We start from the raw sequence: 19,429 nt of genomic DNA, 5'->3' as shown, positions 1-19,429 counted from the left end.
AGGGTTTCTGAACAGATTATTTATGATTTAAGATGGTCTATATGTGAACGGCAACACTGGCCCATCTGTCCAAACTGGACTGTATGGTATCACACACTTAGAAAAATTGATCCCAATGGTAAAAGTTTTCCGTCAAACTCGATCAAATAAATGTCTACATTGATTTTGCTAATCTCTACCCGGTTATCCTCTCACATTAAAATATTTTGTTTCCTATGCAAGATATTTTCTTTCTGTATCTTTGGCACCATAAAACCACTGACCTTTCTTTAAGAGACAGAACCCATGAGCCTCAAGCAGGAGATCTACAAAAACGTGCCATAGTACAAAGCCAATCATGGTGTAGGTGTCCCATGGATCAGGAAGGTCCAATGCTTGTAAATCCATCCCAAGAAACATTGCAGCCACTGTAAAGCAGTGCATGATTACTAATTACTTTATTTCAGTGTAATTTCTGATGGAAAAAAATAAAGTTTTCTATATTGATGGAAGTGACATAAAAAAAGCAACCCCATTTATGGATTATTACTTCTTTATGTACTCCAACATAGTAAGCAAAGGGAATTTGCTTCCATGACATTGCTCAAAATCAGCTACAGGTATAGGACCTATTATCCAGAATGCTCTGGATCTGGGGGTTTCTGGATAATGGATCTTTCCATAATTTGGATCTTCATACATTAGGGGGCAGATTTACTAAGCTCGAGTGAATAGTTCAAATGAAAAAATATTCTTATTTCGAAGTAATTTTTTGGGTACTTTGACCATCGAATTGGTCAAATTCTTTCGACTCAAATGATTCGAAGTAAAAACCGTTCGACCATTAATCGAAGTACTGTCTCTTTAAAAAAAACTTTGACTTCATACTTCGCCAAATTAAAGCTACTGAAGTCCAATGTTAGCCTATGGGGAATTTTCCCAACACTTTTCTAATTTTTTTTTGGTCTAATTTGATCGATCGCTTAAAATCGTTCGATTTAATCGTTTGATCGAACTATTTTTATTTGAACATTGATCAAAGCTTTTGCGCTAAAATCCTTGGAATTCGATATTCGAAGGCTTTTACTTCGAGGGTCGAATTAAGAGGGTTTTTTATCCCTCGAAATTTGACCCTTGATAAATCTGCCCCTTAGTCTACTAGAAAATCATGTAAACATTAAATAAACCCAATAGGCTGGTTTTGCTTCCAATAAGGATTACTTATATCTTAGTTTTGATCAAGTACAAGGTACTGTTGTATTTTTACAGATAAAAAGGAAATCATTTTAAAAAATTTGGATAATTTTGATAACACGGAGTCTATGGGAGACGACCTTTCCATAATTCAGAGCTTTCAGGATAATGGGTTTCCGGATAACTGATCCCATACCGGTTTCTTGAGGTACAGTGGTACGTGCATTGAAAAATTGTGTTTATGTTAAATAGCACATACCTGCTATAATCCTGGCAGCAGTACCAGTAGCCCAATGAGTCCAGTTAAATATCCCTCTCCTATATAGTGAGCATGGAAAAAAATAAATTATTACTTTAATTCAGTTAGGAGCATGAAAAACCCTAGAATGTCATACTTCCCACTATTCTAAGTTATAGAGAGCAAGGGGGGTTCAAAATACACATTATCATAGTTATATAGTTCTCAAAAGGAATCTTCCTGAATAAAGGAACACATTTGAACTTCTGGAGACATCCTTTATGCCTAGACAACAGAAGATTTATTACTGCTTGTGGCAAGACATCATTAAAACATTTACATTTTTATGTACCATGTGTGTATAAAACCACTGTATACAAGTTCTGTGCAAGTCAAGTATTGCCCCTATGAAGATCAATTCACATATGAATAGACTTCCATCTTTACCCCAGTGTGTGCGACACTGCCACCAACAAACAAAGCAGACTTCTTGGATTCTAGAGCTGTAAGTACAAGGTATGGGATCAGTTATCCAGAAAGCTCTGAATTATGGGAAGCCCATCTCCCATAGACTTCATTTTGATCAAATAATTCAAAATTTAAAAAATGATTTCCCTTTTCCCTGTAATAATAAAACAATACCTTGTACTTGTTCCCAACTAACATATCATTAATACATATTGAAGACAAAACAGTCCTATTGGGTTTAATTGATTTTTAAATGATGTTTTAGAAGACTTAAGGTATGGAGATGCAAATTACAAAAAGATCCATTATTCAGAACACCCCTGGTACCGAGCATTCTGAATAACAGGTCCCATAACTGTAAAACACTGGAGGAGCAATACTTGCTTTGAAGAGGAAGAAAATGTATCTACTGGATATGTCAGGACTTCTGGTACAATTTCTGGAAGACTATCAAAGCCTCTGCAAAAAACCTTGTTTGATACCAAACAGATCTGAACCCCGTGGAAGCACCAGTTTTAGAAAGATCCAAAAAACGTCCGTCAAGTGCAACCCTTCCAAATTACCCCTAGTGTGTGTGTGTACATATATAGTGAATAAAGTACCCCTATTGTAAAATATAAGGATATTATAAGTTACAGAGGAGTTCCATGAGTATAAAAAAGCACAAGGCCAAAGTCCAAATGTTTTTATACAGGTCATGGAACTCCAAGGCGACTTCTAAAATCCTCATATTTCGCAACAGGAAGTATATTATTATAATACACAACCATCAGTGAGTCATGTGACAAATAACATCACTAAGCTCCGATTATAACCGATGGCATCACTAAGCTCCATTTATAAGGATATACTTTACAGGATATTTGTGGCTCTTGTGTATTAAATTGATTTAAAACCACATGAAGACTCTGGGACTCAATAAAATTGATGAATCCAAAAAATCTAGCTATGTCTCAGTCCCACTAGGAGGACTTTTCTCCCCCAAAGTTATTCAATATTCAATACATTGGATTATTTACCTATGTGTTTGAGGTGGAGGTCTGAAAACTGCCAAAACAGGTTGAAGAACTGTCAAAATCATCACAGTGACCCCCAGATGGGGATGATAACCTGCACGCTGAAAGACAAATGGAAAAGCAAAGTCTAATTAAACAAAGATATGCAAATCCAGCACTAGCTCATAAACTAATACTATCATTCTATTTACTACACATCTGTTTTCCAGATGGATCATCACATATCTCATTTTTATCAGATCAAATCACCGTTGAGACTACTTACTTTACTAAAGTATCCTCTGTATATAAAAGGCAATACAAAAGCAACAACTGTTAGAAACACTGTAGTGATCATAAGGCAGCGGTGAATCTGTTGAAAAGTAGAATGAAAAGGCATGTTACATAAAGTATTGTTTAAAAGACGTTAAATTTCAATTTACTGCTTAATAAACTAAGCAAGCAATACATAGCAATAAATAAGGTTCTCCGTGCAGAATCTCTCAGTCCCACTGTACATAAGCGCACTGGCACATGTCAAAAATCTCCTGCAAATGATTTCCCATCGGCAATATGTACATGCACACTTCACTTCCTATTTCCCGAAAATCTCAACACAACTTTGGGCTACTTTGGGAAACTGAAGTAACCGGTATATTTTCCCACTGGCAATTTACATTATTTCAGAGTAAGTAATTCCACCAGCACACAGGTCTTAGTTGCAAGCATGACAAAGGGAATCACCCTGAAACGTTGCAACACGCAAATAAAATATAGGGTTGTCCCTGCTTGCAACTAAGATCTGTGTGCCGGTGGAATTACTTACTCTGAAGTTTTTGGGTTTCCGAAGCCTTTTCGGCCGGGCACCGGCCAATATACGATTTGGAGAGCCAGGGTGTGCAAGCTGGTAACTATACCTGTTTCAATTTACATTATTTGCCAATGGGAAAGCACTTGCATGAGATTAGTTGCAAATGTATTGCTGGAGACTAATCTCCACATGTGCCAGTACCCTAAAGTATAAAGGAGAGTGTAGGGCAAATAAGCCTCCAGCACTATACTATACTATTAAAGGAACAGTAACACTAAAAAAAATCAATGTGTTTTGAAGTAAAGTATTATGTACTGTTACAACTGATTTGTTTTCTTCAGAAACACTACTATTGTTTATATAAACAAGCTGTTGTATAGCAATTGAAATAGGGCTTAATAGCACAAGTTAAATAGCCGATAACAGAAGGTCTGTAGAACTACATTATATTGTACAGAGTCTATCTGCTATGTAGCCATTTCTTATTTGAATGGCTGCTCCACAGAAGCTATATAGCAGCTTATGTATGGTACATTTGCCTAATTCTCCATTTTTGGTTTAGGTTGGTTAGTAGTTTCTTCTGGAGGCTGTACTATTTATATGCTACTATATAGTGTTTCTGAAGCAAACACACTAGTTTTAATTATTTTAAAAATCTTTAATTTTTTGGGGTTAATGTTCCTTTGAGCAATGCTATTCAACCTATGGGAGCCATTTATTGGAGTGTTGGGGAGTAATTACCCTTCAAAATAAGGCTGTGTTCTGGCTATTAACTTTTGTTCATTACAGTTACCCTTCCACAGAAGTGGATAGTGCATTTTACAGTAACCTGTAATACACAAAAACATACACTAGCTCTATACAAGAAACAGATATAATCAGTGTTTTTCAGGGGGAAAAAATAAGACAGATTATAAAGACAAATTTGTGACTAATTCCCTTTAAAGGGGCATTCAGTGAATTTCTGCATGTTTCACACCTGGAACCAAATTTTTTCACCAAACAAAGACGAAGTAGGCCAGACTGGTTTGAAGAATCGGGCAATAATGACCCCAATGCTCACAGTAGTCATCCACGCAATAAACATCATAGCACCTGTGAGAAGAAAATGATGCGTGTTCAAAGTGAGTTTGAAATAAATTAACCAAAAGTTGCTGCTAAAATGCGTTAAAATGGCCATACACAAAGATTTGCTTGAGTAGCTTAAGTTGGGCCAAGGTCACCAAATGAGAAGATATTTGAGGGATCCATTTCATACATTGGTTGCAAGAATGTAATAAAACAGATTTAAGCAGTGGGTGGAAGTTTACATCAAAATGAAATATGTAAATGTTATGCAATAACCATAAATTGAAGTATACCATTATTTAAATATACGGTGCAATGTATATATCAATTCTGGCTAAGCCTGTGGGAGTAATGTATGAGTTGGTCTTAAAGCATGTCCAGGCTATACCTATAATGTAGAAAGAAAGCTTTTGCAGACTCGCCATCCTAAAGGGTTGAATGAGGAATATAATTTATCATGTTTTCTATAAAGAAGGATTAAATGTAACAGTGTCATTATGTTTTATTTTCTACTTTTCTACGTAATTTATTATCAGGGTCAGCTATCCTAGACTCCTGTTTTCTGCACATAGGGTAAGCGTTTTTTAATAGTAACTTTTGAATTAATGGTAATCTGTTTTATTCGCAGATTTGTATTAACTTTTTTTCTTTATCAAAGGCTATGTGGACTTCGGCTGGACCAGCCCTATTTTCATTAACATATTAAGGACTTTTTTTGGAATATGTTCACTGATTTATTTCACGCATTGGTCTAGTACAAGGAGTTTGGTTTTTACTTGCATTTTTAATCACTGCTGAGATTTTAGATCACCACTGATTGGTTAATTAACCAAGTCAGCTGTATGTAATTATTTATCACCTATTTATATGCATATGCGAGTTGTAATCCGTATGCTTGACAAAGGGGGTGACCCCGAAACGTTGCTGTGCACTCCGCTTCAATAAATCACTGAAAACTTCATGCAGACCTGTGTGCCGTGAGGTTCTTTCTACATTACTGCTTTGGGGGGTTGCCGAGCCTCCACCCACGTGCACCAGGCATATCTTTGCTGACCTAGAAGGTGGGTGTGCTAATCCACACTACATTGCTTGGAATTGCAGGCTATACCTATAACATACATTTATTATGAAATTGGGAACATACCGTGTAACTTTATTATAAGTGGGGATCGCGATCCCCCCACATCTTCAGGAAAGTCAGTGATACAATACTTTCGGTTTGTCATTAGAGGTTGCCTGTGGTGTCGGTAAAGGAGACCTTTTAGGAGAAATAAAAACCATAACACAAATCATTACATAAATTAAGTCTAAAAAAGTAGCGTGTAAACATTAATACACTGGTGTTAAGGCTGAATAAAATAGATGCTTTTTGAATATTGGCTGTGTGAGGTTGTTTTTTAAAGCTTTAAAATACTGTTTTATTTGTTCACACATATATATGGGACATATTCCATTGTTACACTTGGTGATCCGCAGGCCAGTCCATTACGTGTGCCCATACACTCACTCAGTTTTCATTTCTCTTTTCTGGCTGATTAGTGCCGGTAATTTCATATTAAAGTAATAAGAACCGGCCAGATCACATTTTAGAGGGGTCCACATATGAGCTGATCGTAGAGTTTAATAGCAGATGGCAAAATAACATGTGGCAAATTATCTGGGGTGTTGTGCCAGAATTACTATAATTGTTTACAGAATTATATCAGCATTCCTTCCTATAGTCTGTGGTAACACAACCTTACAAAGCTTACCATCCTTTGCATCACCATCAGCAAGAAAAATGAAGTAACTCCGACCCAGGTCAAATCGTTCTTTAGGGATAGGAATTTGGAGGTTTCTTCTAAAAGAACACTGAATTACACCATCTTCCAGCCGCCATGCAACATCCCTAAGAACATCCTGGTTCCAAAAAAACAAAATAAACTGTTAAGTTTACTTAAAAGGCTAATGCCATTGAACCTATTCCCCAATAATTATCTTTAAAACGTAATATGTATTTAAAAAATATGTTTCAAGATCGCCTGGTACTACCTACTTCCATAAGTATGAGGCACACTCTACCACTTATTTGCTGGGCCCTGGAAGGTTCTAGACGTCACTACCATACCTAGCACAGAAACAATGTCCTTTCACACTTCTAGCAGCTCAACTTTGCTGTCTTTTGGCCTAACCATACGAGACTAAAGTGTAACTTTTGCAGTTCTATTCTTTATACATCAGTCAGTGTATGGAGAAAATAAAAACAATGTGTGGTGCCATGGAGCTCCAACAACACTATATTCATGCTCATGAAAGTTTTGTTTGCTATCTCAAGTGTTAATATAGCAATGATATATTACACAATTACACTAGTGCCCATGGCAAGTCCTTACATATATGCAGGGCCATTTGAGCTAAAGAAGAGAATGCATATGCCTTGGACCCAAAGTCTCAAAATGTACATTTTTGGCCACAAAATAACCTTGGTAAAAGTGCACTTGATTTGTTAGGGTGAAAACACAGAGCTACTAGTAGCAGCTACTTGTCAAGGCTCCAAAACAGACTACAGTGATAAATGGCTTTGCAAAGACAATACAGGGCAGATTTATCAAAATGTGAGTGAGTTTAGAGCTTAACAGATACTCACCCACGTTCTATTCATTCCTATGGGATTTTTTAGAATTCTATTTATCAAATGGTGAGCTCTAACTGTTCTATTCATTCCATAGGAATGAATAGAGCATGGTTGAAATTTTATTTATTAAGCGCTAAACTCACATTTTGATAAATATGCCCCTAAATGTGTTTTAGCAGAGGCACTTCTCACTATTATCTATGGCAGGGTATTTTGTAGCTACAACAAGTAGCTGCTACTGCCATAGACAATACAGAGAATTTCCTCTGCTAAAACATATGCAGTTGGGGTTATGTAATAAAAGGCACTACGTTTGCCCAGGTGCAGTAACCCATAGCAACCAACCAGCAAGCAGCATTTACTGGTCACCTGTTTTGCTCCTGGGCAAACGTAGTGCCTTTTATTACACATGGGGGATAGTGTTTTAGCAAAGCCAATTTTCACTATTATCTATTTTGTAGCCATGACAAGTAGCTGCTACTAGTAGCTCTGTGTGTCTTTACCCTTACGATTATTTCATGTATGTATAATTTGGCATGTTCTGCCTATACCCCTCCAGCAGCTTGAGTGATACAGGTTAAATTTCTTTAATTTACACATTTTGTTTTCATGAGTAATTCCCTTTAAGTAATTATACAGATACCATAGATGACACTTCAGGGTGAGATCGTCCCCTGATGTAGGCTGGATTTATCTGAACACCATCGTCTTCTTTGACACACAAGTAGGCATCATCATCCCCCTAAATCAGAAAGATATATTTACAACATGTAACACTTCCAAACATGTAAAGTGGACATTTATTAACTATTTTTAAAGGGGAAGTAAAGTCTAAAATAGAATAAGGCTAGAAATGCTGTATTTTGTATACTAATTAAACAAATGATTTAGGATTTCAAAGTTGGCCCCATGGGGTCACCATCTTGTAACTTTGTTAAACATCTTTGCAAGACCAAGACTCAGTGTGGTCTGGGATACTTAGGGATCGTCATGAATGATCAAAACAGCACAAGTCAAAGAATATCTGCCAGAAGCAGATACAGCAAGACTGATTAATAATCAGAATAGGCAGACTGCACTGGGTCCTGTGTGATCATATAATCTAATGTGGATTTTACAGTTTTTGTATTGTTTAAGAAAAACTTTCCCCAACTCTGCAGAACCAGTGGCTGCAGCAAAATAACCCTTCAAATAGAATCCCAGTTTATGGTTTAAATCTGGCTCCATGATCTTTGTCCCTGCAGCTGGAGTTGGAAACAGTTAAGGGGCTGTAAATGCAAAAATAAAATCCAGTACAAATCTCTACAGTCCCAGACTGTTCTACAGGGAAAAAAACAAAGCTGCTTGAGTTCTGCATTGTGGGGAAGTAAGGTGGGGGCTCCCCCTGCTGTTCATAAGTATGATTGCTTCCCTGCAGAGCAGTTAGGGATCGTCTGACAATTCCTATCCACAGCAGTAAATGAAGGGAGAATTTCACTGCATACAGTCAGGTTTCTTATAAAAATGGTGCACACTTTTTAATTAAAGTATATTGGAGATAGGTTTCTTTTTCATTAAAGAAAGTAAAAATGGGATTTTAGATTTTTGCCTTTACATGCGCTTTAGATTTTATGGAAGCGCACTACCCATAAATGTAATGAATATCATTTTAGTATCATAAACCAATATTCCTTTTGTACTATACGTTAGAACAATGTTAGTTTGTTAAAGTTAAAAGGGATGTTGGGATATCGCAATTATTAAACTGACATATGTTTCAGAGATCCTTCTTTCACAGGCCCAGATTTGTGGAAGGACACAAAGGTCTGAGCCTAGGACAGCATGAATTTAGGGGTGGCAGGTGCATTTGAAGCAAGGCACACAGGAGATATGACAGTTGTTTCAAATCTCCCACACCAAGTCCCTGGTTCTCTGGCAAATGAAAAGCACAATTGGTGGAAGTTGGGATGTGGAAGACTGCTGGCCTTGGGGGTCTGGAGCGGCGTCGTACTGGGGGCTTTCACATCAGGGGCCCCTATACACCCCCCACTCCAGCTGCACCCCCCCCCCCAGTGTCCCATACCTTCTCTCCTTGTGGCTGCGATAGGGGCCAGGGGAGAGGTCAGTAGAGGCGTGTATACTAAAGCAAGGTTGATTGCTTCAAGCCAACTGTAAATTTTTATGTTCCAAGATCTGGTACTACCTGCTGCCATTAATACAAGTATAAATGCTTTGATTAAAAAAAAAGTTGGGGACATTTTTAATTTAAAATTTACTTTTATTATACAGCTTTTTATGTCTTGGTGACAGGTGGGGGGGACCTGTCACCAAGATATAAAAAGCCTGTATAATAAAAGTCCTTTTTAAGTGGATTTATTGGCAAAATATAAAAATTAAAGAAGACGCACCATCCACTGATCATGTGATAAGGCAAAAGAAATATAGCCTTGTCCTGGTCCACTCATCTCAACTAGTACAGATTGGCCATCTTTTCTGAAGGACAGGAAGAAGCACTCAGGATTATGCTCTGGGTCACAGGAGACTGGATTTCGGATGCAGAACTTACTGCTGCCACAGCCTGCTGAATTAAACTAAAAAGACAGAATGAAAGGTTAAAAACATGGTTTTTAAAGCTCACAGCATCCCTCTACCAACTTAAACAACTGTACCATGCAAATAACACTATACGGCTTATGGAAAGATTTACTTACTACTACTTTTTCATTATTATCTTTTATTAATATAGCAAAATGTTTATGCAGGGTGCACTTGCACCTGTAAGTAATAGTAACCGCAGTGCCAATGCTAGGCTCTACCTGTGAGCAGCACACAAATGTAAAAACTGTTGAGGAGCCACACAAGCATGGAGAGCTTCTCGGGGAAGACAAATATAGGCTGTGATAGTGTAATTGGTAGCTGTGTCAAGTTTCCTAGCATTGCTAGGGTAGAGAAAAAGAATAGTACAACACAGAAAACTGTTCCTCATGAGGCAACTTCTCAAAGCAAATGCAACTCGTAAGTTTTCCCACCAGTGATTCACTTTATTGCCAGTGGAAAGCATTTGGAGGAGGTTAGTTGCCCCCACGCTAAAGGAAATTAGTTGTGGGGTGACTAAGCTCCTCATATGTCAGCAGCCTTAGGCTATGGGCACACGAACTAAAGGAGTCCGTTGCTCTAAGCCTGCGTATTTTTGAAGGCTAAGAGTGGAACTGCTCTGTTTCTCTGCTAAATTGATTTCAATCTGATTCATCTGCACACATGAAGAGGAGGTCAGCCTGGTGATGCCTCCTTTTATGTATTAGGGCTAACATCCACTTCCATTGTGCTGCTTGTGTGCACACGCAGACAGATCAGATTCAAATAAATTGAGCAGGGACACAGAGAACATCCACTTCAGGCCGAGAGCAGCGGAGCCCTTCATGTGCCCACAGCCTTAGGGACTCCTGCTTATCTGTAAACCAACAGTGACAACAAAGGTGAAAGAAAGGGGTTGTATAAAGGTAATTAATTATCCACCTCTAAGGGTAAGGACACACTGGACGATTTGTCGCCAACGTTTTTAAAAAGCAAATCGCGGCGACATATCGCTCGTTTTGTCTCTGAGCAAAACCAAATTAAAGACGCCAGCTCCTGTGCCCACAGCGCGTTTGTGAATCGCCTGTAGCTCCAAAACGCACTGAGACCCTTTTCCGAACGATTTATCAGAAATAGCATGTACTTAGAAAAGCACTGACATCTCCTAGACACGCGCACACATACAGATAAGTAGCAGCAATTGTATTCAAATTACAATGCGAACGCAATGACGCAAGAACGTAAAGACGCCAGGTTACAGCGGGAAGCACAAACCGTTTCCGGTTTGGGTGGAGCACGTACCGCACAGAGTAATGGGATACAAATCGCTCTGTGCCAATAGTCGCTGTGAATCGTCTGTTCAAAAAAGACAATCGTCTTGTCGCCGCGATTTACTTTTTTAAAATGTTGGCGACAAATCGTCCAGTGTGTCCTTACCCTCAAGAGCCATACAAAGAGTAGCTTTAGGGCAGAGACAGATGAGAAGATTCTGGGAGATTTAGTCGCCCGAACTGCCTCCCTGCCGGGTAAAATCTAAATCGAAGGCAGGATGGCACTCTGTCTGAGCTGTTCATTTTCTGAAGTCACCTGAAGTTGACAACTTCGGAAAACTAAGTGCTCCGAGTGCCATCCTGCCGGCAATTTCGATTCTAGCCAACGGGGAGGCAGTTAAGGGAGATTAGTCGTCCAAAGAAAGGAGATTTGTCGCCGGGCAACTAAATCTCCCCAAATCTTCTCGCCTGTCTCTGCCCTTAAGGGTAAGGCCACACGAGGAGATTCAGGGAGATTTTGTCGCCTGGCTACTAATCGCCTCGTCTTTTGAGCAACTATCTCCCTGAACTGCCTCAGCATTTTTCCCCCATAGGCTACAATGAAAAGTCGCCTGCGCTAATGCACACACGGCGATGCGTTTTCAATAGTTGCCTGAAATTGCCTCACTGAGGCAACTTTGGGCAACTATTGAAAACGCATCGCTGCGTGTGCATTAGCGCAGGCGACTTTTCAATGTAGCCTATGGGGAAAAACGCTGAGGCAGTTCAGGGAGATAGTTGCTCAAAAGACTGGGCGATTAGTAGCCAGGCGACAAAATCTCCCTGAATCTCCTCGTGTGGACTAGCCCTAAGTCTTTTTTTCTTTTGTGATGAAAACAATAGGAAAAAAATTAGTCGGCCAAACCCTATTCCCTGAATTGGAGGTATAATGCTCTTTAAAGGCAATCTGAACCCAAAAGGTCCAAATTACCCTAGCAACTATGCACTGATTTGAATAAGAGACTGGAATATGAATAGGGGAGGCCTGAATAGAAAGTAAAAAAAGTAGCAACAATAATACATTTGTAGCCTAACATTTGTTATTAGATGGGATCAGGGGCTCCCATTTGAAAGAGTGAGATGAAAGGCATGTAATTAACTATAAAAAAAAAAGAAAATGAAGGATAGTTGAAAAGTGGCTTTGAATAAGCCTTAATAAAAGTTAACTTAACCACCCTTTAAGTAATTAGATTTAAAAAACCTAAAAAAAGGAGCAAAAAATTGCTGACATGAAAAATGTATGATGATATGATGCAGTGTCTCCTTTCCTGTGGGCAAATCACATAATAAAAAGCAAGGAAAGTTCTAAAAGGACATCTAAATCAAGAATTGCAATAAATAATAAAGCAACTTCAAATACTGAACCACATCACACAGGGAACAATATCTGTAATAGGGTATCAGGTTATCAAGGTGAATAGAAGAACGTGAACAAGAAGAATGAGAAAAAACTGAGCACTTAATCTGTATGTAATTATATTTTATGTATTGTAATTAGATTTTATATTTATGTGAATTGTATTCCTAATAATGCACATATTGTTACTTATTAATGTAGTGACCCCTTGTTTGTTACGACTAATTTATTGTTTTGCTGTACAGTGCTTTGCCCTCAAGGAGCGCTGTACAAATAAAAATATACATACATACAGCAGTACCAATCCTAGCCAAAGACGGGACATACAAGTTCATAAAACATTGTGATAATAACCTGAAACCCCCACCAGAGGGAGACATACAAGTTGCCCATTGAAAAACAGAGAAACCATACACCAACTGTAAAAGACTCACTCCAACTACTTACAAGGAGTCATACAATTTGTGTACACAGAGAAAGACAGATTATACACAGATATTAAAGGTTTGCATATAAGAGATCATTCACATGTTTTATTTTGTTTTCCTCATTTATCTGCTCCCATTGCTGTTTGTTTAGGGCAGTGCCCCTGGACCCCAATTCTACTTTGGTAAACACAGACCATCTTTTTATTGCCTGCCTTATTATATTCTAGATTACTATTTCAAATTTACTGGGACAGCTGCAGGGAGCCCACCAACTTAATATTTGCCCTGGGCCTGCTGGCAAATTGTATCGGCCCTGCACAGCTGCACTGCTCAACCACACTCTATTCAGTTGTTGCTTTACTACAAAATCCCAGCATACTTTAACACAGTGCTGTCCAGCTTCTGTGGTGCTGAGGGACGGAATTTTTATGGTGGAGGGGCAGATAATGGAAGTCAGTGCTGACCCCTCCCCCTTTAAAACCACACCCACTTGAAACCACACCCATATCACACAAAAAAGAAAATACCCACATTAATGGTTGCAGCACACAAAAAACTAATGGTTGGTGCTCACTGCAAGGATACCACTCATCACTTATATGTAAAAAATGTTTATGTCAAACCCTTAAATCCATATGTCTCATTCTCCCCTGTGGATAGCACAGCAACACTCAGCACATGATTAAACACATTGGGTAGTACTTCCAAATGCTAACAAACCCCCACCAGGTTCACCTACTATAGCCAGACAATGGCGCACACACACACACACACAGAGAACAGGGAGAGTATGGCACAAACAGGCAGCATACACACAAAGTAGGGCAAGCAGAATATGGAACACACAGGCTGAATAGGACAGACTGACAGACCAAGTCGGCAGCTTATAGGAGAGTATATGGGGCCCTCAGACAGGTTTCTGAGATCTGGCCGAAAACTGTCCAGAGGTCAATCCGATAGTCTTAAAACTCCCATTGGTTCATGGACTGCATTGTTTGATTGATGTTGTCCTCAATCCCACCTCCTGCATTTCTGGCCTTGTGATCCGATCGTTGGAACCTTAATTGCCAACTCAACGTGGGCATATCGGTGCAAGATCTGCTTGTTTGGCAACCTCTGCAGATGAGCAGATCTGTCTATGTATGGCCATCTTAAGGTTTTTGTCAATTGCTACACACGAATAAGGTGTACAGTGAGACAGCTTTATGGTTTGGATTAGTATACCTATAATACCTTAAAAGGGGTGGTTCACCTTTAAGTTAACTTTTAGTATGTTCTAGAACGGGCAATTCTAGGCAACTTTTCAATTAGCCATCATTATTTATTTTTTATAGTTTTTTAATTATTTGCCTACTTGTTCTGACTCTTTCCAGTTTTCAAATGGGGGTCATTGACCCCATCTAAAAAACAAATGCTCTGTAAGGCTACAAATGTATTGTTATTGCTACTTTTTATTATTCATCTTTCTATTCAGGGTCTTTCCTATTCGAGTCTTTTATTCAAATCGGTGCATGGTTGCTAGGTTAATTTAGACTCTAGCCAGTGTCGGACTGTGATGCCAGGGGCCCACCAAAAAATCTTAGGATGAGGGCCCACTTTCCAACCTATTATACCTCCTCTCCTCACTCAACCTCTTTATTCTCCTAGGCTTTTTTCTCTACATACTATTCTCTATTCTTCGTTGCCGAAAAAATATAGAGAATGACCATGAAATAGGACAAATGGTTAGCAGCAAGAGGCCCACTGACACCTGGACGCCCACCGGGAGTTTTCCTGGTATCCCGGTGGGCCAGTCCGACACTGACCCTAGCAACCAGATTGCTGAAATTGCAAACTGGAGAGCTGCTGAATAAAAAGCTAAATAACTCAAAAACAACAAATAAAAAATGAAAACCAATTGCAAATTGTCTCAGCTAAAAGGTAATTTAAAGATGAACAACCCCTTTAACAGAAGCTCCTGGAGCTTCACTGTTTGCTACTAAGATAGAAAGAGGTCGGGGAACTTCATCATAACCTTCAGATGAGAGATAAATAGACAGGAATGATTACCCTCAGCTAATTTTACACATAGGAGGCATCACAACCGCATCCCCAAAAGCAAACTAAATAACTGGTTTCAATATTTCCTTATATAACACCTGCAAAGCCCATACCTTTCCTTCAAGTCTGGAAAAGACCTGTAAAGGAGAGAACAGTCTCTAATGCCTAAAACCAAGATAAAGATATAGCCCATAATTTGTCAGAGATGGTAAAGCTAAGCCCCAAGTTAAATAGCCCTAACTACTGGATAACTAACTGCAACCTCCATGACCTATACTTGCAACCATACTCTTGACTGGTGCAGGAGGGAGAAGCCAACTCAGTAAGTATGGAAGCCCTGCAATTGTCCAGGGATAATTATTTTTCTCCAGAAATGTCATACACAATTTAAAGTACATTCACTCAGGGCAGCCATCAGGGGGGGACAGTTGTAGGGGGCCCGAGGGTAAGGGGGGCCCTGCCACGCCACACTTGATTAGCCGGGCCCCCCATCTTTCTGAGAGCTGCTGACTTCAGGAAGGCATGAACGTTTAAGGGGCCATGGCCACCAATTTTCTCATAATGTGGGGGGGGGCCCTGGCCAGCAATTTTGGCCACCAATTTTTTTCCTCATGTGGGGTCCTAGCCACCAATATTTTTTAATGGGGGGGCCCTGGCCACAAATGTTTTTTATGGGGGGCCCTGACCACCAATATCTTTTCATTTTTTATTAACATGTGGGAACCCTAGCCACCAATATTTTTTTTGTTTTTTTACTGTGTAGTGGGGGCGGACCTGTGGGGCTGGGGAAGGCCGACCTGTAGGTGGGGCTTGCGGTGGGTGCAGCCCAGGGGGCCCAGGAAATTTTGTTGTATGGGGCCCTGCGATTTCTGATGGAGGTCCTGCATTCACTAGTTGTATCTCTCTCGCCATTTGCCCAGCAAGTAGCATCAACCCCTCTTTTACTGCTTCTCTATCTTTCACTGAAAATCTCCATTCCAAACAACCACTTATGAATGAAATAGCAATATTTTATACATCTTTGAAACCTTTAATACAAATTTATGAACAGGAATGTCAAGCAGCTGGATGGAATTTTAATGAGCATACTATAGTGGGCCCAAAGTTAGTAACAGTCGATCATATGAAAGGTATACCAAGTAAAGCATTTTAATGGTTAATTCAGTAAGAGTAGAAATGAAACATTTTTTGGCAAAAATTTTCATACTCACACGTTTATGAAGTGATAAAGATGGTGGCGGTACCACTGGTATCGTGCTACTGGGAATCTTAGGTGCAATTGATGGTGCGTTGGGCTGTGATATAATAGGGCCGGGAATCTTCACCCAATAGATTTTATATTTTTCAACTACTGTAGCTCTAAAAGCAAGGCGAGGGGAAGAAAGAATTATTTTTTTGCAAGGGAAACAAGAAAATAGTGATTTAAAATGTTTCCTTGTCAATAATTTGCTGATAAATGCCACAGTTATCCTCATACACATTAGAAATTAACCCACGCATAATTAAAATGCAAGCATTCTGACTCTACTTTGACCTCCAAATGTACCCTTATCTAGAATAGCAATATTCATCTGTGTCCTGAAATTATTAAGGGTTGGTTCATGTTTAGTATGTTATTAATTGGCTAATTCTAAGCTATTGCCCTTTTTTAAAATAGTTTTTGAATTATTTGCCTTCTTCTTCTTCAGACAGTTTCCAAATGTGGGGAGGTCACTGACCCCATCTATAAACAAATGCTTCTCTAAGGCTACAAATTTATAGTTATGGCTAAGTTTTATTACACTTCTTTCTATTTAGGCCCCTTCTATTCACATTTCATGTGTGGTTGCTAAGGTAATTTGGATACTAGCAACTGGATTGCTGAAGTTTCAAATTGCTGCATAAAAAGCACAAATAATACAAAATGAAAATCAATTGCAAATTGTCTCAGAATAGCACTCTCTACCACACTAAGGGCAGAGACACACACGAAGATTCGGGGAGATTTAGTCGCCCAGCGACAAATTGCCTCATCTTTAGGCGACTAATCTCCCCAAACTGCCTTCCTGCCGGCTAGAAACTAAATCGCCAGTGGGGTTGCACTCCGAGCACTTCGTTTTTCGAAGTTGCCCGAAGTTTCCTCGCATGTGTCTCTGCACTAAAAGTTTGTTTAAAGGTCCTTTAAAAGAATACTAAACAAACATTTTGGGTTTGCAGGGTCAATGCATTTACTCTTACCCACCCGACTATTTGTATTACCCTTCTGGCTGCCAAAAAAAAACAACCCAACCCATCGCGTATTATGGCAGTTATTCCAGATACATGCTCAGGTTCTGAGCCAGAGTTTCAAAGTACAAAACAGAATCAAAATACTTGTTATCTGAAAGACTTTTTATCTTTTACTACCCTGCTGTTTAAAATGTCTTCTGTCCTGCTGCTTGAAATGTGAGTTAAAAAGATAAGAGCTTTGCTGCAAATGGATGTACTATGTAAAGTCATGATATACCTGTACTTTATTCACTAGTGACAAGTCTAAAGCAACTGAATATACTATATGAGGCATACCAGAGACTGTTGGCATGTTGATGTTTTTCATTAAAGGGGTTGTTCACCTTCCAAACACTTTTTTCAGTTCAGTTGTTCCCCAGAAATAAATATTTTTTCAATTGCTTTCCATCATTTATTTTTTACTGTTTTTCCAAAACTAAACCCTTAAAATTAATATGTCTAAAAATGCCATATTTTATATAATGAATTTATTGCACCAGCCTAAAGTTTCAGCTTCTCAATAGAAGCAATGATCCAGCACTTCAAACTTGTCACAGAGGGGTCACCATCTTGGAAAGTGTTTGTCACACTTACATGTTCAGTGGGCTCTGAGCAGCTAAGCTTAGGGGTCACCACAAATGAGGTTGGACTGTAGTATAAGCCAATACTGTGAGGCTGATTATTAAATTCTGATGCTAATTGCATTGGTTTCTGAGCTGCCATGTAGTAATTATCTGTATTCATTACTAACCAGCCGTATATTTAGTTTTAGCCGACATTTATATTCTATGTGTACTGTATATTTTGAGTTGGTCCCTAATCTCAGTAATGGACAGCAGCACACAGCATGTGCAGTGAATCAGCAGAAAAGAAGATATGTGGGGTAGGGATGCACCAAATCCACTATTTTGAATTCGGCCGAACCCCCGAATCCTTTGTGAAAGATTCGGCCGAATACCGAACCCTAATTTGCATATGCAAATTAGGGATGGGAAAACATTTTTTACTTTTGTTTTCTGACAAAAAGTCACGTGATTCCCCTCCCCTAATTTGCATATGCAAATTAGGGTTTGGATTCGGTTCGGCCGGGCAGAAGGATTCGGCCGAATCCTGCTGAAAAAGGCTGAATCCCGAACCGAATCCTGGATTCGGTGCATCCCTAATTTGGAGGCACATATATTCACTGCTAAAGGGCTGTGGTTGTCTTGGGCTGGTACAGAAGCCCAAAACATAACGTAACATAACATTATTAGCCTACTTCTTTAGTTAAGCTTTAGTTCTCCTTTAAAGTTGAATGTTCCTGTCTCTGGTGTTTCAGCCTGGCAGCTCAGTAATTGCTCCAAGAGGTGCATAACTTATAGGAAAGTCAGTGGTATTTGGGGTGCAGCCTTCTATGTTGTGTGTTTTTTTTTAATGTACATGTGTGATTAATGTAATTACAATAAAAGGGGTTATGTATCAACAATATTCCTTTAGCTATCTAAGCAAAAAAAACACAGCACCTGTAAAATAATTGAATTGTTATTCTGTGATGTTTACAAGTATGTTAGAGGGATTGTCCCTCTTCCAACACTTTCTTTTCAGTTCAGTTGTTTTCAGATATTTCACCAGAAATAAATACTTTTTTCAATTAATTTATTTTTTCTATTTGTGACTGTTTTTCTAATATTGAAGTTTAAAGTTTTATTTTTTTCACCTTATTATGAATTTGTAAAGCAGCTCGAGGGGAGGGGGGGAAGTCACCAATACTGTAACTGTTCTAAATGATACATCAGATGATATATTTCTTATCTTCAGCCCTGCTGAGAAGAATCCTTGAGTTTTCATTAAAGGCACCTGTTAGATTTGATACAATAGTTGCTAATATTCTACAGACACTGCTGAGAAAATATATCAAGTAATGTAACAAATTGTAACTGTTCATATTCCACACATTGGTTACTAAGCTCTCAGACAAACACCAGAGAGAGGGACATTAAATTTAAATGTTGAAAAAAAAAATGTAAATAAAAAATGGGAATTAGTTTGTAAAGTTAACAACCTCTTTAAAGGAACAGCAAAAAATGAAAGTGTTTAAAAATAATTCAGATAAACTGTAATGTGCTGCTGCCCAGCACTGGTTAAAGA

General features: G+C 38.8%; 1 protein-coding gene across 3 annotated transcripts in view; it reads right to left on the bottom strand.

The window, feature by feature from the left end:
* frrs1.L (ferric-chelate reductase 1 L homeolog) overlaps positions 1–19,429 on the bottom strand; it is a 31,232-nt gene that overhangs the window by 5,042 nt on the left and 6,761 nt on the right. For all 3 annotated transcript variants that reach the window (XM_018256658.2, XM_018256657.2, NM_001091659.1), the window contains 10 exon segments: positions 16,267–16,414; positions 9,755–9,937; positions 8,011–8,109; positions 6,505–6,652; positions 5,898–6,011; positions 4,665–4,780; positions 3,161–3,247; positions 2,899–2,996; positions 1,433–1,491; positions 264–407 (listed from right to left, as the gene is read on the bottom strand). In XM_018256658.2, the coding sequence (XP_018112147.1) occupies positions 264–407; positions 1,433–1,491; positions 2,899–2,996; positions 3,161–3,247; positions 4,665–4,780; positions 5,898–6,011; positions 6,505–6,652; positions 8,011–8,109; positions 9,755–9,937; positions 16,267–16,414 (1,196 nt within the window).

The sequence above is a fragment of the Xenopus laevis genome, chromosome 4L (assembly GCF_017654675.1).
Source record: "Xenopus laevis strain J_2021 chromosome 4L, Xenopus_laevis_v10.1, whole genome shotgun sequence".
Classification (NCBI taxonomy): domain Eukaryota; kingdom Metazoa; phylum Chordata; class Amphibia; order Anura; family Pipidae; genus Xenopus; species Xenopus laevis.
Note: the sequence above shows the minus strand (reverse complement) of the source record. Positions and strands in the feature narration are given on the sequence as shown.